This window comes from Rutidosis leptorrhynchoides, chromosome 4 (assembly GCF_046630445.1).
Source record: "Rutidosis leptorrhynchoides isolate AG116_Rl617_1_P2 chromosome 4, CSIRO_AGI_Rlap_v1, whole genome shotgun sequence".
Lineage (NCBI taxonomy): Eukaryota > Viridiplantae > Streptophyta > Magnoliopsida > Asterales > Asteraceae > Rutidosis > Rutidosis leptorrhynchoides.
In genome coordinates this window covers 564,303,386-564,317,608 of record NC_092336.1, presented here as the reverse complement: position 1 = coordinate 564,317,608, position 14,223 = coordinate 564,303,386, and the positions used below count along the sequence as shown (strand labels likewise).

The window sequence follows — 14,223 nt, the reverse complement described above, 5'->3', positions numbered from 1 at the left end:
GAAAAATAATCGTTGTATAACCTCACTGCCGCATCTTCACGATCCCTTGGAATATAGGTACGGGGGCGAGGGACTCGTGAACTTGTAGCTTCTCCCTCGACATCTTCGTCCGCCAAACTACTAACAAAATTATATATTTTTTTCATCATCCGAATCGTCACCAATAACAATTTCGAACATTTTGAAAATTTTATCCATTATGAAATTTTATAGTGTTTGTAAATATGAAAGGAAAAATATTATTGGAGGAAAGAAATGTATATAGAATGAGTTAAATAGTTGTGTATATATAGGATAAATAATATTGGATTAATTTTTTTTTTTTTATTAAACCCCGAATTTTGCAACGGATACATTACACAATAAATGAAATTTTGCCAAGTGTCCCAATCACCATCCCCACACCCGTTTCGTTCCCCGTCTCCAACCCACACACCACCGCCACCCCACCTCCCCTGCCCCTCTCCCACGCCCCGATACAGACCTCCCCACCGCGTGACCGGATGCCACCTCATCCCCCACGGCGTGGCTGCCACTCCGTTACAAGTCGTCTAACAAGTGACCATTCAAATTCATATATCCCATTTATCTAATTTTACTTGTTAATGTTTTAAACAAGAATAGCAATCGCTAATTTTAGTCCACATATCCTAACAATTCGATTTAATTTTATCACGTGCCACGTTTGTAACAGTTGAAACTACAAAACTCGCCGGCTAGCCGTCCTTATCAATCTGGCAACAATTTAAACGGAAAACATCCGCGTGGTTTGGCTGACGTGTGCTGACCGGCCCCACGTGTCCCCTGTCATGTTGCTGTAAATACCTGTCATGGTCCCACTTGTCCCCTCCCGAGTCTACACCCCGCCATTCTCCTAAATATTTACAAATTTGTCCACGACCTCTCCTCTCCTCTCCTCTCCTCTCGTCAGCTACCTTCCTTCCTAGTTTCCACAACCGCCTTTTCCCCTAATGGACCCCACACATGACTTGTCACGTGACCATTCTCATCTTTCTTTCTTTCCATTATATAAATCCCATTCATCCCCACCCAATTTCTCCTCACTTCAAAATCCCAACTCCTCCTCCTCTAAAAAATAAACACACATCTCTATTTTTTTACAAACATAATTTACTCCGCACAAACTTTCACATATTATTTGTTACGTTGTAACTTAATCAGCTATTACAAAATTGTGTTTATAAAATGGCGGTTGATGCGTTGTGTTCACCGTTAGGACCACCAGCGTGCGAAAAAGATGCGAAAGCGCTTCAATTTATCGAGGAAATGACTAGAAATGCCGACAGCGTTCAAGAAAACGTGTTGGCTGAGATTCTAAGTCGAAATGCGAAGACGGAGTATCTCCGTCTTCACAATCTTGATAGTGCTACTGATCGTGACACGTTCAAGTCTAAAATTCCTATGGTTACTTATGAGGATCTTCAACCAATTATTAACCGTATCGCCAATGGTGATCGATCTCCAATTCTTTCATCTCATCCAATTTCTGAATTTCTCACAAGGTAATTATTTAATACCATCAAAAATTCAAAACCGTCATTCTTATACTTATTGTTTAACCGGAAAAAAAAACAAATATGCATGGAATTTACAAATTTATAGCTAACTTATTTTTTTGTTTATTTATCATGAACAGCTCTGGCACATCAGCAGGTGAAAGAAAACTTATGCCGACTATTAAGGAAGAGTTGGATCGACGTCAACTCCTTTACAGTCTGCTCATGCCAGTAATGAACCTGTAAGTACGCTATTTATTCATTTACTTATTTTACTCCACCACCCTTTCTGGAATTTGTGTTTTTGCCTTATTAAATTGTAAAAAAATTCAGATATTTTAAGAAGTACAAGAATTTCAACACAACGTACATAATTATTCGCTATTTATATTTATTTAATTTAATTAATCAAAAATAATACTAGTTGACTAGAATTTATTTTCTTATGAGATTTTTAATTGTTTTTGTGACAGATACATGCCTGGATTAGACAAAGGAAAGGGACTCTACTTTTTGTTTGTCAAGTCCGAAACAAAGACTCCGGGAGGTTTAATGGCCCGACCCGTTTTGACAAGTTACTACAAAAGTGATCATTTCAAGACCCGGGCGTTTGACCCGTATAACGTTTACACCAGCCCAAATGAGGCTATTCTTTGCCCCGATTCTTTTCAGAGCATGTATTCACAAATGCTTTGCGGTCTTTATGAACGAGAACAAGTTCTTCGTCTCGGTGCGATTTTCGCTTCGGGCCTACTCCGTGCCATCCGGTTCCTCCAGCTCAACTGGAAGGAACTAGCACACGATATTCGAACCGGAAATCTTAACCCCAAAATTTCTGATTCGAATATCAAACGTTGCATGTCACAAGTGCTAAGACCCAACCCAGAGCTCGCAGATTTTATTGTATCCGAGTGCTCGAAAGACGATTGGGAAAAAATCATCACCCGAATTTGGCCAAACGCAAAGTATCTAGAAGTAATTGTTACCGGTGCAATGGCTCAATATATTCCTACATTGGATTATTATAGTGGTGGGTTACCTAAAGTTTGTACAATGTACGCGTCATCCGAGTGCTATTTCGGGCTTAATCTCAACCCGATGTCCAAACCGTCTGAAGTTTCGTACACGATCATGCCAAATATGGGCTACTTCGAGTTCCTGCCACATGACCCGAACTCGAATTCGTCCACAAGTGCGACCAGTGATAAACTGGTCGACCTTGTGAACGTGGAAGTAGGAAAGGAATACGAACTCGTAATCACTACATACGCGGGGTTATGCAGGTACCGAGTTGGTGACATCCTTCGAGTCACCGGGTTCCACAACTCGGCCCCACAGTTCAATTTTGTCCGAAGAAAAAATGTACTGCTCAGCATTGATTCGGACAAAACTGACGAGGCCGAGTTACAATCAGCCGTAGAAAATGCATCGAAAGTTTTAAACGAATTCAATACAAGCGTCGTGGAGTACACAAGTTACGCGGACACAAAAACGATTCCGGGTCATTATGTCATTTACTGGGAGTTGTTAGTTAAAGATTCAGCTGAGTCTCCACAGAATGATGTTTTGGAAAAATGTTGTTTGGCAATGGAAGAATCATTGAGTTCGGTTTACAGACAGGGTCGGGTGGAGTGTAATTCAATCGGGCCGTTGGAGATCCGAGTAGTTAAAAATGGTACGTTTGAGGAATTAATGGATTATGCAATATCTAGGGGTGCATCAATCAATCAATACAAAGTTCCACGGTGTGTAAATTTTACACCAATAATGGAACTTCTTGACTCCAGAGTGTTGTCGACGCATTTTAGTCAAAGTTTGCCTCATTGGACTCCAGAACGACGTCGTTGAACAGGTGATTGTTTAGTTGTCACACGAAACCGACTATTTGGAAAGTCAATGTAAGAAAAATATTCGTGACTTTAGGATTTCTTTTATTTTAAGTTTATATATTTTTTTAATTTCTATTTTGTGTGGGTGATTAATTAAAAAACCACTTATGGGCATAGTTTAGGAGATTAAGATGGGGACGTTGATGTAAAAAACAGGTTTCTTTCGTATGTTTTTCTCATAAACAAGAACCTGTACGTATTCGTCTGCTTATGTAGTTATATATTTATATTTATTGATAAATTAAAACTCTTAATTTGTTTACATCATTCGTGAACGCAATTCTTTGTATAATTTAATTATCGCACTATGTAAATTGTTGCCTAACATTAATACATATCACTTCCTAACATTTTTATTAGTTTGGCACAACCACTTGTATTTATTCATATTACAGTGATTGCTTTTAGTACGGATAGTCGAAACCTTGTTCCTAGACGTAAGATACATGAAAAAACGTACATGAATAAGATCCTAAACTTTTATACGTAACATACAGAAGTTTGAAAATAAAAGTTACGTATTACATAATTAAATATAAAACTTTTTATTTATCTTTGTTGGGATTGGACGCTATCTAGTTGGAATCTAGTCATGTACACGAAATAGGATTTGTGTTGCATAACAAAATACTTTTGCATGCAATTCTGAAAAACACCAAAATTCATAAATAGGACAACTTAAAAAATATACTCCGTATATAGTTAGCGTTTATTATTGTTTATATATTATATATAGTTAGTAATTAATGCGTAATAAGTAATAACATACTCTCTTGTCACTTGTGTATGAACTATGCACTTAAGTATCGTTTGATAGATTAATGAAGAAATTAAATAGTTTAATTACTAAATGAGTAACAAAAAGTACATGTAAATTATGGACAGTTGTAAATACTAGCATGGTTGTTAGGTTTTGATTTAATATAACTACAATTGTATCCTTTAATGAGGAAGAACGTGAAGTTCATAAATGTATGGGGGAAATGTTTAACCACAATGCACATGCAATTACGTTCTTTATTAATTGTTAAAATTATTACTTATTAATTAATAATGTTATTTTATTTTAGTTTATCTTATAAATTTCAATCGATCAATTATTGGTAAATACAATATTGCACCAATTAAAATACTCCGTATATGTTATCCGATAAATAAGAAATTATACATATCACAGCCCAAGCAATAAATGAGTCAATTACGCGGTTTTATATACAGATCGATATTATGCATTCATATACTCCTAATTCTTATGATCGTCTAATTATATAGCATGTTTTGTAATAAATGAGAATCACTACGAATCAACAAGAAACTACGTAGCTACCACAACGACTGTATGTATTGCAACAAATTAAACGCGTACGAATGTTAACCGGAACTACCACAATAGTGTACATTAAACCGGATTTCATAAAGGTAAATTAGCTAGTTATAGTGGCTTTATGGTAAGTGAAAAATTTTAGAAGCACTAACCACAAAATTCATGTAAGAATTGTTAGAGTGCGAAGCGTGTTAAACAAGGATTCGAAAAAGAAGAATTCGGTTCGCCAGATAAGGCGCGCCGCGGCCTATCCTAGGCGCGACGCGACCTAAAGTGTGAACAGGGGTCGAGCTGAAGAAAGTTTTTGTCTCGGATTTTGCCGTGGAGGCGCGGCGCGGCTATGCCTGACGGAGAAGTTTCCAAAACGTGTTTTCTTGTTCCCAAAGCTATTTCTTTGTTGAGTTTTGCATGTTTAAGCATCTTATTGTAACCCATACATGGATCCACGAAATTTATTAATAAAAGAACTCTCTTAGGTGGCCGAAGATTAAAGTAATCATTCGTGATTACATATAACCTCGTTAAATTCTCTTATCTTTATCGTTTTTTGCTAGTTTCTTCATATACATCAATTATTTTCGTTTATTGTTAAGGCTCACATGCTTCATTCATAACAAGTGGTATCAAGAGCTTCGGTTCGGTTTCACGGGAACAATGGCGGAAAAGAGTGATGAGAAGATTGATAAGTTTGATGGGAATGATTTTAGCTTTTGGAAGATGAAAATAGAAGATGTACTCTATCAAAAGAAGCTTTACCAACAGTTGAAGTGTGTTAAACCGAAAGAGATGACTCAAGGCGAGTGGGAGTTGTTGGATAGGCAAGCCCTAGGAGTTGTTCGACTTTCTCTAGCCAAGAACGTTGCTTACAACATCGTGGGTGAAACCACAGTGGCGGGTGTACTTGCGGCTTTATCTAACATGTATGAAAAGTCATCCGCTTTGAATAAAGTTTTTTTGATTCGGCAATTGGTGAATGCTAGGATGATGGAGGGTTCCTCGGCGGCGGATCATGTTAACGAATTTAATTCGATTTTAACTCGTTTGAAGTCGGTGAATATTAAATTCGATGATGAGCTTGAGGCGTTGTTTTTGCTATCTTCATTGCCAGAGAGTTGGGCCGGTACGGTTACGGCGGTTAGTATTTCATCCGGAACTACTATGTTAACTTTTGAAGGAATCCGGGATTTGATTCTTAGCGAAGGTATTCGTAGGAGAGATTCGAATGGAAGTTTGGGTTCGACTCTAAGTGTTAGTTGGGGAAGAGCTAGGTCAAGAAGTCCGTCAAGGAGCAAGAACGTGGTGTGTTGGAATTGTCAACACGTTGGTCACTATAAGTCAAAGTGCTCGAGTCTTAAGTCGGGTGGGAGCGTATCGACTGTCGTGATCGAAGATGCGTTGATGTGCCAAAAAGAGGTTCTTGACGAATCTTGGGTTTTAGATTCGGGTGCCTCGTATCATGTTACCCCATACATGAACGAGATGGTGAATTTCAAGGAATACTCTGGTAAGGTTCGAGTTGCGAATGGGAGTACACTTGAAATTGCAGGTATTTGTGATCTCGTGGTTAGAAAATTGAATTATGCTTGGATCTTGAGGAATGTTCGGTCGTTCCAAAGCTCAAGAGTCGGTTGATTTCGGTTGGGCAATTGGATGACGATAATTGTCATGTCATATTTGGAGATCAAAAGTGTGTAGTGTTTAAGGGAGATTATGTGGTTGCTCGCGGGTTTAAAAAGGGAACCATGTGTATGGTTGAAGTTCCTAAGGAGGAATGGCTAGGTGAATTTGTGGATGTCAAAAGTCCTAGCATGCTAATGCTTTCCGAAATTGTTGAGGGATCTTGTTTGAGTGGGAGCTCAAAGGAAGTTGAAGCTAGTAAAAATTCGGGTCGAATTGGGTACACTAGAGCTTTCGGTACTTCGGGTAGATCTTCTCTAATGACAACTTTGTTGTGGTCGACCGAGGAAGATGAACAAGAGGTTTTCTTAAGAGTCATGGTTGATGATACATCCGTACAATGGGAGTTGGCTCGGGCTGGAATATCGAATTTGTCAAAAGACGTGCGCACATATGTGGTCGGTGTTCCAATGGTGAAAGCGAAGGCGGTTATGTGGAAGATCAAGGGTGTGATTGCGTTCTCACACGGCTGCCTTGATGGTGTTATCCATATGTTTGATCTACCGGCGGGTTTATTCATTGTTGGAAAGTTGAATCGGGTGGATGACATTGTGTACGGGTGGATCGCTTGGGCGATGGGGTTAATTTGATCGGGTCGGACTCAAACGACCTGTTATCTCCAAAACTAAGGAGGTATGTGCCATAGCCAATGAGAGGTTCTTGTTTCCCAAGCTAGTAACAAAAGGATCGAATTATAGCTCAGCGGTATTTTTTGGTGTCGAAAGACTTCACTTGCACGAAGGTTATCAGGAGAAGTGCGGCGTGATTCAGGTGCAAATCTGGCAGTATCAAAAGGAGGTATAATTAGCGGGTCAAGTTGTTAATGTGGGATGATGATGATGTTAATGATGTTAGGTTAAGATGGATGTTGTTTAACGTCTCTTCGAGTGGGAGATCGTTGGAGTGCGAAGCGAGTAAAACAAGGATTCGAAAAAGAAGAATTCGGTTCCAAGATAAGGCGCGCAGCGGCCTATCCTAGGCGCGACACGGCCTAAAGTGTGAACAGGGGTCGAGCTGAAGAAAGTTTCTGTTTCAGATTTTGCCATGGAGGCGCGGCGCGGCCCTCTATGGGCGCGGCGCGGCTATGCCTGACGGGGAAGTTTTCAAAAACGTGTTTTCTTGTTCCCAAAGCTATTTCCTTGTTGAGTTTTGCCTATTTACGCATCTTATTTCTAATCGATACATGGGTCCACGAAACTTATCAATAAAATAACTCTCTTTGGTGGCCGATGATTAATGTAATCATTCGTGATTACATATAACCTCGATAAATTCTCTTGTCATTATCGTTTTTTGCTAGTTTCTTCATGTATAACAATTATTTTCGTTTATTGTAAGTGGGTTTGATAACCTAGGATTATCTAGTCTTGTTAGGGCTCATGTGCTTCATTCCTAACAAGAATATATAGTTTTTTATATAAATTTATGTATATAGTAGTATAATACACTAATGAAATAGGTAAACAACGATAATTATTTATTATTACTGTTATTATTGTTGTTATGTTATTATCATCATTTGTTTGACATGCTACAAAATTTGTTATTAATTATTGTTATTAGAAATTAAAATTAGACTAATTATATTTTATATTATTATATTATTTTGTTTGCATATAGTGAAAAAAATGACAAACGGGATATATGTACAATAATAGTCGTTCAATTTTTTATTTTATCTTTTTTAACAAAAAGATCAACTATATTAAAAAAAATGGAACTTTCTTAAACGATTAATGAAAACCTACAAACATACAAACTTTGGGAAAAACCAAGTTCAACATGAGGACAACGCCCTAACAAATAAGCAGAACAAACAGAACACGAGAGGAAGTAAGCATTATAATGATGTATCATATGATTTATATGCGTAAAGGAAGAAATAACCCTCGGAGAATGGAAACATACTCAAAAGCTATGGAAAACTTATTATAATGACGTTTAGCGATACAACAAGAAATAGTAATAAGGAATAAAAACAGGTCGTCCAATGTGTAGCGTAAGCTCTACAGGCCGCCCAGGTTTTAGCGTAAGCCCTACAGGTGGCTTTTAATGTATAAGTCCTAAATATCAAAGTATAAACCACGTGAGCAACAGACATGCCATATCAGCATAAAATAGAAAGTTGCTTACGTACTTCTCGGATAATGTGTCTCCGAACAATCCTGATATCCCAGATGCTTATAAATAGGGTACATGGACCAACGCTTATCAGACACTTAGACTTGTGTCAAAGAACACATTTTCTCTCTCATATAGTACTTTATCTCTCTAGAACTCAACAACAGAGCGGTAGAACGCTAAAAAGACCAACTTACAGTTTGGCTTCGCATATTGACTTAAGCCACCCTACGATCTCTGTATCATGATTCGGGTCTGCACGAACGCTTTTCGGCGAGAAAACAGTCAATCGACAATCCACTCTACTAAGAGTCTTAACCATATACTTGTAATTGTATCGGCTGGCCGGAAATCGGTACAAACACATTACAACGACACAAACTAAATCGACTACAATAATCGTTCTATTGACACTCATATATACCTACATAAGTATCAAATAGCTGGTCCTCCCTTGTCATACTCACTGTTGTAAAAAACCGCGATTACTCATGATTAATCCACGATTACTCTTTTTTAAGGGCAGTCCGTTCTGATTTTTATAAATTCGCTTAATTAATTAGACAACGTTGGTTAATGAGTCAAAATTGTATTTTTTGATCAAAGTTTGTCAAAGTCAAACTTGGTCAACATTTTAACTTACATTTGAATTTTTGAATAAGATGGACGATTTTAGACAATTGTGTTTATGTTTATGCTTATTTTATGGATTTTTCTATGTTTACACGTATAATTTTGAAATTTAATATGTTAATGTATGAAAAGTACAATTTAATTAATCCCCGATTAATGTTCGAGTTGCCAACTACTCCTTCCAAAATCCCGCCGATTACTTCCTGAATAGCGAGTTTTGGAACCTTGGTCATACTACGGAGTACTTATATTATCCGACAAAAGATAATATCAATATCGAAGTTTAACGTTTGAAGGTGTTAGTTTCATGTTTAATTAAAAAGGCACAATTCATTAGCTGATTTATTTATACTGTGTACATGAAGCCTAGTTGATTTTAAAAATCGATTTTTTTTTACAAGTTCATGAATACTCGCTTGTGTAACGAAGAACCTAAATAAAATTTACTAGTTGATAATAAGACCTAAGCAACTGTAATTCGTCCTAGACAGGGAGAATGGTGAGAGAGAGTAGAGAGAGAAACACACATTCATCCAAGGTTTTCAACGATGCGAGGCAACCTACTGGAGCAAGGCGAAGAGATGAGGAGGTAAGGGGTTACGAACGACATCAACACACAAGGGTTAACGGCAACGACATCAAATCACTGTTCTTCTACAATTTTTCGGATTCTTGGAACGTTTCAGATCTATGGGGTTTCTTCAAAACATTCGGTACTGTCAAGGAAGTTTATGTACCACCGGTTAAGCGACTGAAGAGTGGGGCTCGATTCGGTTTTGTAAGATATGATGGGGTTCCAGATTCCCTGATTGATAACCTCATTAGGAAACTCAATACTACTCGTTTCCCAGATTATGGGGATTTAAACTTAAAAGTTTTTAGAGCAAACGAAAGGGTCTCTTCGAGTGCAAAGGGACAACCCGCTCCACATCAACCAACAAGATTCAACAGTAACATGGTAAATGGAAGGAGTTTTAGAAACGTGGTAGATGCAAGGGAGATTATTGACGAAAAGAAAAAGCAAAATCTGGAAAAAACCGAAGGGAAGATTGCTTATGCAAAAGAAGATCAAGAAATCTTATCGATATTGAATCACTCCATCACTGGAACCCTAAAATCGATTGACCACTTGGAGATTTTCGGGGAAATCTGCAGATCGGAAGGGTTAGTTGATATTGAAATCAAATATTTAGGTGGGCTAGATATTCTGATTACTTTCAGCAAAGTGGAGGTCGCAACTATAATCCTGGAAAATAGGAATCACTTTCTTTACCAGTGGCTTGATAATCTAAAGCCATGGACGAAACACATCAAGAATCCTGGTAGATTGTCTTGGGTTAGCATCACAGGTGTGCCTATTGATGCATGGAAGGAGGATACTTTCAAATCAATAGCAGAATGGTGGGGCAAACCTATCGAATTCTACAACTGCCAGCTTCATGGAAATCAATCTTTGGTCATGGGAAAGGTTCTTATTCATACTAAAGAGATTAACCTTATAAATGATCGAGTTATTCTTGTTGTAGGCCCTCGATTGATAAAAGTGCAGGTGGTTGAAGAAATTAATGATATTGTGGACATTGTAATGGAAGCAGATGATGATGTACACGAAGGGTCACACAATGAAAATGACGTAGGTGACAACATAATCTCTGATGAAGAATCAGCATTGGAAGGGGACTCCTCTGATGACGATGGGGAAGATGATATTGGTGATGTCGAAGGTGTTGCAGAGAAAATCAACGAGGGATCAAGTTCCCCACATCATGAGGTTCGTGGTTCAGGTGATCGGTTACCTACCGGTCACCGGAATCCGGCGATGGATTCCGGGAATACCAAAAGTCCAAAGCAAGTTCAGGTTTCCAACATGTTTAATGATGGCATTAATGTCAGTCCATCCCCCAAAAAATCTGGTGAGTATTCTGTTGGCAACTACACATCTCCTGTCACGACCCTACTTTTTCCGTTATCTTTTTCCGTTAATTATTTAACGACCGTTAACTGTTAGTGTGCCACGTCATTTCTATGACCTATATTATTATTTGTAATAATATATATATATATATTAATTATTATGTGTTATGTGAATATTTGTATTCATATTTTAATGTATACGTTTCTACGTCTCGTGGATTTCCATCCGGCAAATCTTTTTGGTTTTCAAACCAACGGTCGAGTTTTTGGGACATTTAAATCCTAAATATTTTAAATATGATATTTTATGATCATATTATTAATAGGTGTATTTATATTTATTTTTCGTCGCGCGTTTGTTATTTTTCCGGATTTTTAATCGCGTAAGCGTGTTTTCGCGTTTCGGGTTTCGTTCGGGCTTTCGGGCCACAAGGATTTATCATTTAAGAAAGTTGGCCCACCATGGGGCCCACCCCATCCCAAATTCGGCCGAACCCCATGAGGGGGGGAGTGCCATTCCCTTATTTTCTTTTTTTTCATTTACACTTCACCTTAATTTCCCTAAAAACCTAATTGCACCAAAATTCTCTCAATTCCTCCTCTCCCTCCCTCTTTGGCCGTCGCCCACCACCACTATAATCATCATCATCTTTTTTTTTAAAGCTTGGATCAAGAGATCATCTACATAAACGTGTTCTCCTCTTCGTTCTCTACGCGATTACATACTTTGATTCTCGATTTGGGTATAAACCCTAACCCTAGAACTTTTCATTTTTATTTATATTTCTGTATTTTGAGTTTATATTATTAGTATGATGTATATTAGTTGTTGTAATGTTGTTTGGATGAGTAGAATTACTCGTTTGCATATGTTTTCGGTTTGTAAGTTTTGGACAGCAGTTTGATTCGTGTTTTCTGACTTTGTAACTGATATGAATGTTAAAATAAAGTACATAAATGAGTTCCTCTCATCAAGACATTAATTTTAGACTCCGGATTCATGTCGTTTCGATTCCCGGAGCCCTAGATATGCTTAATTTGGTTTTTGTTAAAGATTGAAAGGTGTTCTTGGCATGAACAAGGTTGGGTCCGACTTTGTGACCATCCTTGGTGTATTTAGGGTGTGTCATTTGGTTAGGACTGATGGTGGGACGAATTTTCATGTTCGGGTCACCTAAATCCGAGCCACGGTTCACCCGATGTGCCTAAATTACTGTTTTGAGTAAATTGATTTTCCCAAGTGTGGTCATGGCTGATATCCACGACCTAGGGACTGTTCTTGGAGTGTTCTTGAGTTCATAATTGTGTTGGGTGGTTTGAGTAGGCGGAAATGCATATGTGGCTCGCCCGAAACCGACACCCGGGGCTCAAGATACGACCCGATGAACTTTTAAACTTAAAACTTATGGTTAATTATTAAACTTATGTTAAAATTAATGGATTTCATTATTAATTAATTACTTATGATAAAAGAAGTAATTATTATTATTTAAAACTTATGATATAAATATTTATTATATCATTTAATTATTAATTATGATTTAATTAACATTTTAATTAAACTTATGATTAATAATACTTTTATTATTAAAGGAAAATACTTATGATAAGTATTAAATTTGTTTTTGAGAAATTATTAAAAGACTTATAATAAATATTAAATAATTATTTAATTATTATAAGACTTAATTATTATTTAATTATGATTTAATTATTAAATACTTATGATTTAATAATTTTAATTAGAAACTTATGATATGATTAATAATTCATTATTAATTAAAAATACTTATGATATAATTTAAAAATTATTATTATTAATAATACTTATATTATGATTAGTATTTAATTAATTTATTTAAATACTTATGTCGTACTAATTATAACATTTCAACTTATATTAACTTTAATAATTCATTTTATTTAATTAAACTTATGTTAAGACATTATTATACACTTTTGACTTTAAATAACATTATAACCTATGTTATTATTATAACTTACACTTTTAAAATTAATGTTGACTATGTTTGACCAAGGTTGACTTTTGAGTTGACTTTCGGTTGACTTTGACTTTCAGTTGACTTCTGTTGACTTTCTAAATAAGGAAACTTTCCTAACTTCAAAACTTTCTAAAAATAGAACTTTCTAAATTTGGAAACTTTCCAAAAATAGAAACTTTCCAAAAATAGAAACTTTCCAAAAATAGAAACTTTCCAAAAATAGAGACTTTCCTAAAATAGAAAACTTTCCAAAAATGGAAACCTGCTAAAAATAGAAACTTTCTAAAAATAGAAAGTGTGTGTCCTTATGCTGTTCCAATCAAACCGATGCTTGCTGAGTAATGTTCTATGCCTACTTGCAACATGTACAATAGCTATCATACTAAGACTTGTCCTAAGTTAGTTATTTATTTCGACCTGCTTTATTTATAGGTCGGCGTTGTGATCTTTCTTGATCACTTTACTTTACTTGCTGTTCGCTTGTTTGTGAGATTTCTTCAGTTGCTATTTAAGGTGAGTTATAGTCCCGTTTTTACATACTTTTCAAAGTATACTTTTTGGGATGTGATTACATGCATATTTTTATTTATGGTTAGACACAAGTAACAGTTAAATTTAATTATTCATTGTGAGTTGGACAAAAATATTCCCTAGTCTGGTAACTGTAATCATTGGTTTCTACCGGTGAACGCGAATCCTACGGATAGATCTATCGGGTTTGACAACCCCATTTCGAGCTAGTCGCGCTAGCAATTTGTTTATCGGAATGTTTAGTACTTCGTAATTTGTTGTAGATACACTGTCCAAGTGTATATTTTTATTGTGTTTGGTAAGGGTAAATAAAGGGTTAAGTGGTTACCAGGTGGCTCATTGATAATGGAATGATGTTTAATGTTTTCTAACATTTTTAAATCTTGTGGTCTAAAGTTTACTTATTTATTTAAACCTATAATTCACTCAACCTTTGTGTTGACAGTTTACTTGCATGTTTTCACAGGTACTTGAGTTATTTGATGCTTCCGCTGTCGTTAGAAGAGTCTGCATGCATTTGGGCAGATTTTATGAAACTATTTATGAAACTTAAGTTTGCATTCTATTTTGGATAATTTAAATTGTGGGTTTGTTGGCAATGGTTTGTGTCAACT

At 36.5% G+C, this 14,223-nt stretch overlaps 1 protein-coding gene across 1 annotated transcript; it reads left to right on the top strand.

Moving 5' to 3' along the window:
- Window positions 1-1,079: 1,079 nt before the first annotated feature.
- LOC139845338 (probable indole-3-acetic acid-amido synthetase GH3.1) lies at window positions 1,080-3,668 on the top strand. Its single transcript, XM_071835591.1, has 3 exons — window positions 1,080-1,523; window positions 1,658-1,759; window positions 1,991-3,668. Exons 1-3 carry the CDS (start codon window positions 1,207-1,209, stop codon window positions 3,363-3,365), a joined length of 1,794 nt encoding a protein of 597 aa, XP_071691692.1. The 5' UTR covers window positions 1,080-1,206; the 3' UTR covers window positions 3,366-3,668.
- The last annotated feature ends 10,555 nt before the right edge of the window (window positions 3,669-14,223 follow it).

What these genes read in the sequence shown, in the direction of transcription:
- LOC139845338 (XM_071835591.1), top strand. Translation starts at nt 1,207, where the DNA reads ATGGCGGTTGATGCGTTGTGTTCACCGTTAGGACCACCAGCGTGCGAA. An exon ending in ATTTCTGAATTTCTCACAAG is followed by an intron (nt 1,524 to 1,657) that starts GTAATTATTTAA and finishes TATCATGAACAG; the next exon opens with CTCTGGCACATCAGCAGGTG. An exon ending in CTCATGCCAGTAATGAACCT is followed by an intron (nt 1,760 to 1,990) that starts GTAAGTACGCTA and finishes TTTTTGTGACAG; the next exon opens with ATACATGCCTGGATTAGACA.